General features: G+C 44.1%; 1 protein-coding gene across 1 annotated transcript; it reads right to left on the bottom strand.

Moving 5' to 3' along the window:
* Positions 1–1,319: 1,319 nt before the first annotated feature.
* Positions 1,320–3,082, bottom strand: LOC131229541 (UDP-glycosyltransferase 84B2-like). The gene has a single exon (XM_058225531.1). It carries the CDS (start codon positions 3,056–3,058, stop codon positions 1,553–1,555), a length of 1,506 nt encoding a protein of 501 aa, XP_058081514.1. The 5' UTR covers positions 3,059–3,082; the 3' UTR covers positions 1,320–1,552.
* Between the last annotated feature and the right edge of the window lie 1,007 nt (positions 3,083–4,089).

Raw genomic sequence — 4,089 nt, 5'->3', positions numbered from 1 at the left:
TTAATTTCGATGTATAGTCCTTTTACCCTCTTTCGGTCGTCATGCAATCCACATATGAAGAAAGAATTGAAGATTGGGCCACATCATCACAAACGCCCACTGTGATTTTATTTGCCATCCAATCATACCACAGTGAAATTTCACCACAACGGATACTTGAACCCATGACCTCGTATTGGAAGTCTCATGAGTCTATCAATGAGGCACGAATAAGGCACATGGACTGGATGAAGGGAAAACAATAATATCAGCAAATCAAAACTTCTGCTTGGAACAAAAATTTTAATGGCGAGCGTTGAATCATCACTGCGTACGTGGTCAGGATCAACTTCGATTTTGGGCTTATGGCCTAAAATAATCTCGAAAATAAATGGACGACGAGGGAAAAAAGACCTATATATCACACTGGCCCCACAGAGACCCGTCCATCTGTTTTCCTAGTTAGTTTTAGAATTTGAGAGTAAAAGTGAGGGGGATCCAAGACTCATGTGGGGCAGAAGGAAAATGTGGATAGGGAAATTCCTACCGTTGAAACCTCCCTGGGTTCGACCGTACGATCTTTACAGACCGTTAATAACATCAACTGAGAACACGAATATTAGACTGATTCAAAACTTTTGTAGCCCACTAATATTTTAACTGTAGAAGTTTAATCCTCACGTTTTCGGCCCACTTTGGTATTGGATCCGGCTGATTTTTGGCCTCGTGTCCTAAAATGATCTCACACAGAGTAGATTTCTTAAAAACATGCGGCAGAAACATAAGTGGTGCTTACGGTGATGTATGTGAGAAATCTATCTTGTACATCCATTTTGTAAGCTCATTTTAGACCATATTGACAAAAATGAGCAGGATCCAAGAATCAAGTGAGCCGCATTAAAGGAAAAGGTGGCTAGGGAAATTCCTACCGTTGAAACCTACCTGCGGTCGACAGTGATGTTTCCATGCCGTTCGTAACGTCGTCCCTACTTGGATGAACTTAAAAAACAAACATTATCCCGATTCAAAACATCTGTAGCCCCATGAATATCTTAACTGTGCACGTTCAACCCTCACGTTTTTAGGCCCACTTAGTATTGGATCGGGCTCGTTTTTATATCCACGCCCTAAAATGAGCTAACCAAACAGATGGACGGGTGGATTTCTCACAAACATCACGGTGGGCCCCACATAGGTTTCCAGCGCAGGAACTTCCTGCGAAAGGCTTCCGCAGGAAATCCGCGTCCTGTATCAGTACGTGTTATAGATAAACACGTGTGATAGATAAACAAGTTTAAGTTTACACCTGTGATAGAGAAACAAGTTTCATGGGATGCATGTGAAGTTCACACCTGGGAAAATCTTTTAACATTTTTCACATGTAAAACCTTATACAAACCTCACAATATAATCTATAACTGAAAACAAGCAAGTGGACTCTCATGGATCTACGGCCACCAATAGAAGGATCAGTATCGTTCTATCAGTAGGATATTGCGGAGTACCACATCCACGGTAGAGCCAATCATCCCAACAGTCTGGATCAACGATCGAGGGTCTTTTGTGTGTTAAATCAAGACCCTTGAGGACACTGCGATGTACTCACCTCATGGCTCATATATTCCCTAGCTCTGTGTATAACATCGTCTACAAAGACCTGTATATTCCGGTCCGACGATCCACCGACCCCCACTGCCGCTCTCGCCGCCTCCTTCCAGTAAAGTGCCTTCTTCTTCAATCCAACAGCCTTCGGTCCTTCGGTAATATCTGCAATGCATCTCTCCACCTCATCCTGGCCCACCACCCCATCAGGGCCCACTTTGAACCGGACACCGATCTCGAACACCTCCACTAGTAGCTTAGCATTCGTTGGCTGATCAGTCCACTGCGGATATGTGATGACCGGCACACCTGAAGCGACCGTCTCCAAAATCGAGTTCCACCCACAGTGTGTTACAAAACATGCGACGGACGGGTGTGATAATACCTTCGTCTGTGGGCACCATGTAACCACTAAACCTTGACCGTCCATTTCTTTCAATAATTCGAGGGGTAATTGTCCCGTACGATCCATGACCGAATATTCAGGTGGCTTCACCACCCACAGAAATGGACGGCAGCTGTTCTTTAGACCCCATGCAATGTTCTCCATCTGCTTCGACGATAGAACAACGAGGCTACCGAATGATACATACACAACGGATGAAAGCGGTTGCTTGTCTAACCATTCGATGCAGCTGTCGTCAGCCTTCCACATGTCGATGCCTGCATCAGTGGCATCTTCTTCTCCAAGCAACATCGATGAAACAAGTGGGCCAACGGGGATGATCGGTTGAATCTTGTCCATTGATTCAACTGCATCTTTCTCTAGCTCGTAGAAGGAGTTACCCAACACCCATTTCACCTTGTCCATGTTCCCAAACAGATGAGTAAGGGTTTTCGAAACACTACTGAAAGTATTGGACGGCAGAACAAAAGATGGAAGATCTTCTTTACATAGTATCGGAAGGCCCGGCAAATCGACAGGCATGTTTGGATATGCTATAGTCGGAAACTGATTCAAACCGTTGTAGTATCGGTAGTAAATGGCATAGAGGGCACATGGTTGTATCCACAGCATGGCACATGGGATTCCATGATCTTGGGCAACATCCGCGACCCATGGGACGAACGGGTTGTTGATGATGCAGGAGAACTTTGAGCCGTTGCAATTCGATAGGGATTCAATCAGGTTTGAGAGGTTGGTGGGGCCATGTTGCTCGAGCTGGTCAAAGAAGTGGTCCATTTTGTTCAGACGGTCGAAGTCGATGGGCAATCCATCTGAAAAGAATTCGAGATGAATTGGGTTGTTGGTGGTGGTGGCGGTCGTGGTGATGTTGGCTTTGACCATGCGATGGCGGGCCGTTTCGGTGGTGGCCAGTGTCACATGAAGGCCCTTAGATGCAAGGCGTTTGCCTAACTTAAGCATGGGGTTAATGTGGCCTTGGGAGGCAAAGGCTACGAGTAGAACATGATATTTTGCATCTACTCCTCCTTGTGCAACTTCACGAGCTTTTGCCTCTCCATCTTCTCTGTCCATTGCTTTCGTTATCTCCCTGAGACACACACAGATAGAGATAAGGAGAGAGACAGAGAGAGTGAGATAAATAGAGAGGGAGAGAGTTTACACACGGTGAATAGGATTCTCTAAGTTGGTACGTGGGCAGTGACGCAATATTACAAGGCGATTTTGACCGTACTAGCATCATTGTATCGTCGATTTCTCAAAAGTTCTACCTTTCAAATATTAGTAGGGTAACCCTCTCACAGGTTTCGATATGCCTTTATTCTTTGGTGCAATAGTTGTACAGTTTTACCTTAAGTAAGAAGTTATGTTGTATTTAATGCTGAAAAAGTGAGGTGGAGGCCCAACTTGTGAGGCCCACATTAATGTATGTGTATAATCCATGCCGCCCATCATTTTTACCATGTCATTTTAGGGCTAGGACCCAAATATCAGCTTGATCCAAAGGTCATGTAGGCCACATGATAGAAAATAATAGTGACAATGGCACTCGCTATTGAAACTTTCCAAGCTCACTATGATGTTTGTTAGAAGTGGACACTATCCAAGATATGACTTTTGGGGCCCAAAGCAAGCTGACTGACAAGGTGGACGGAATGGATCACCCCATTGTGGGCTTCAACTCCTATTATTTAAAAATAATCAAGTTATTAATTACATCAACCAGACAACCATGACCTTTACTATATTACAACCACGACCCTTACCACATTACAACCACGTCCATAACCATGTTATATGGGTATAGGTCGTGGTTGTCATGTTATCATATTATATGAGTCATGGTTGTAATGTGGTAAGGGTGGAGGTTGTTATGTTATATGGGTCATGGTGGTCATGTTATGAGCCGTGGTTGTTATGTTATATGGTTAATGGTTGTCATGGGTAACGTTTGTCATGTTATATGAGTCATGATTGTCATGTTATATGGGTCCTGGTTAATATGGGTTGTGGTTATCATGGGTCGTGGTTGTCATATTATATGGGCGGTCGTTATTATGTTATATGAGTCGATGTTGCTATGTGACGTGTAGAGTTCGTGGTTG

The sequence above is a fragment of the Magnolia sinica genome, chromosome 16 (assembly GCF_029962835.1).
Source record: "Magnolia sinica isolate HGM2019 chromosome 16, MsV1, whole genome shotgun sequence".
NCBI classification, from domain to species: domain Eukaryota; kingdom Viridiplantae; phylum Streptophyta; class Magnoliopsida; order Magnoliales; family Magnoliaceae; genus Magnolia; species Magnolia sinica.
The sequence above is the reverse complement of the archived record's forward strand: the minus strand, read 5'-3'. Positions and strand labels throughout refer to the sequence as shown.

Coding starts and splice junctions, on each gene's coding strand:
- LOC131229541 (XM_058225531.1), bottom strand. CDS start 3,058: ATGGACAGAGAAGATGGAGAGGCAAAAGCTCGTGAAGTTGCACAAGGA.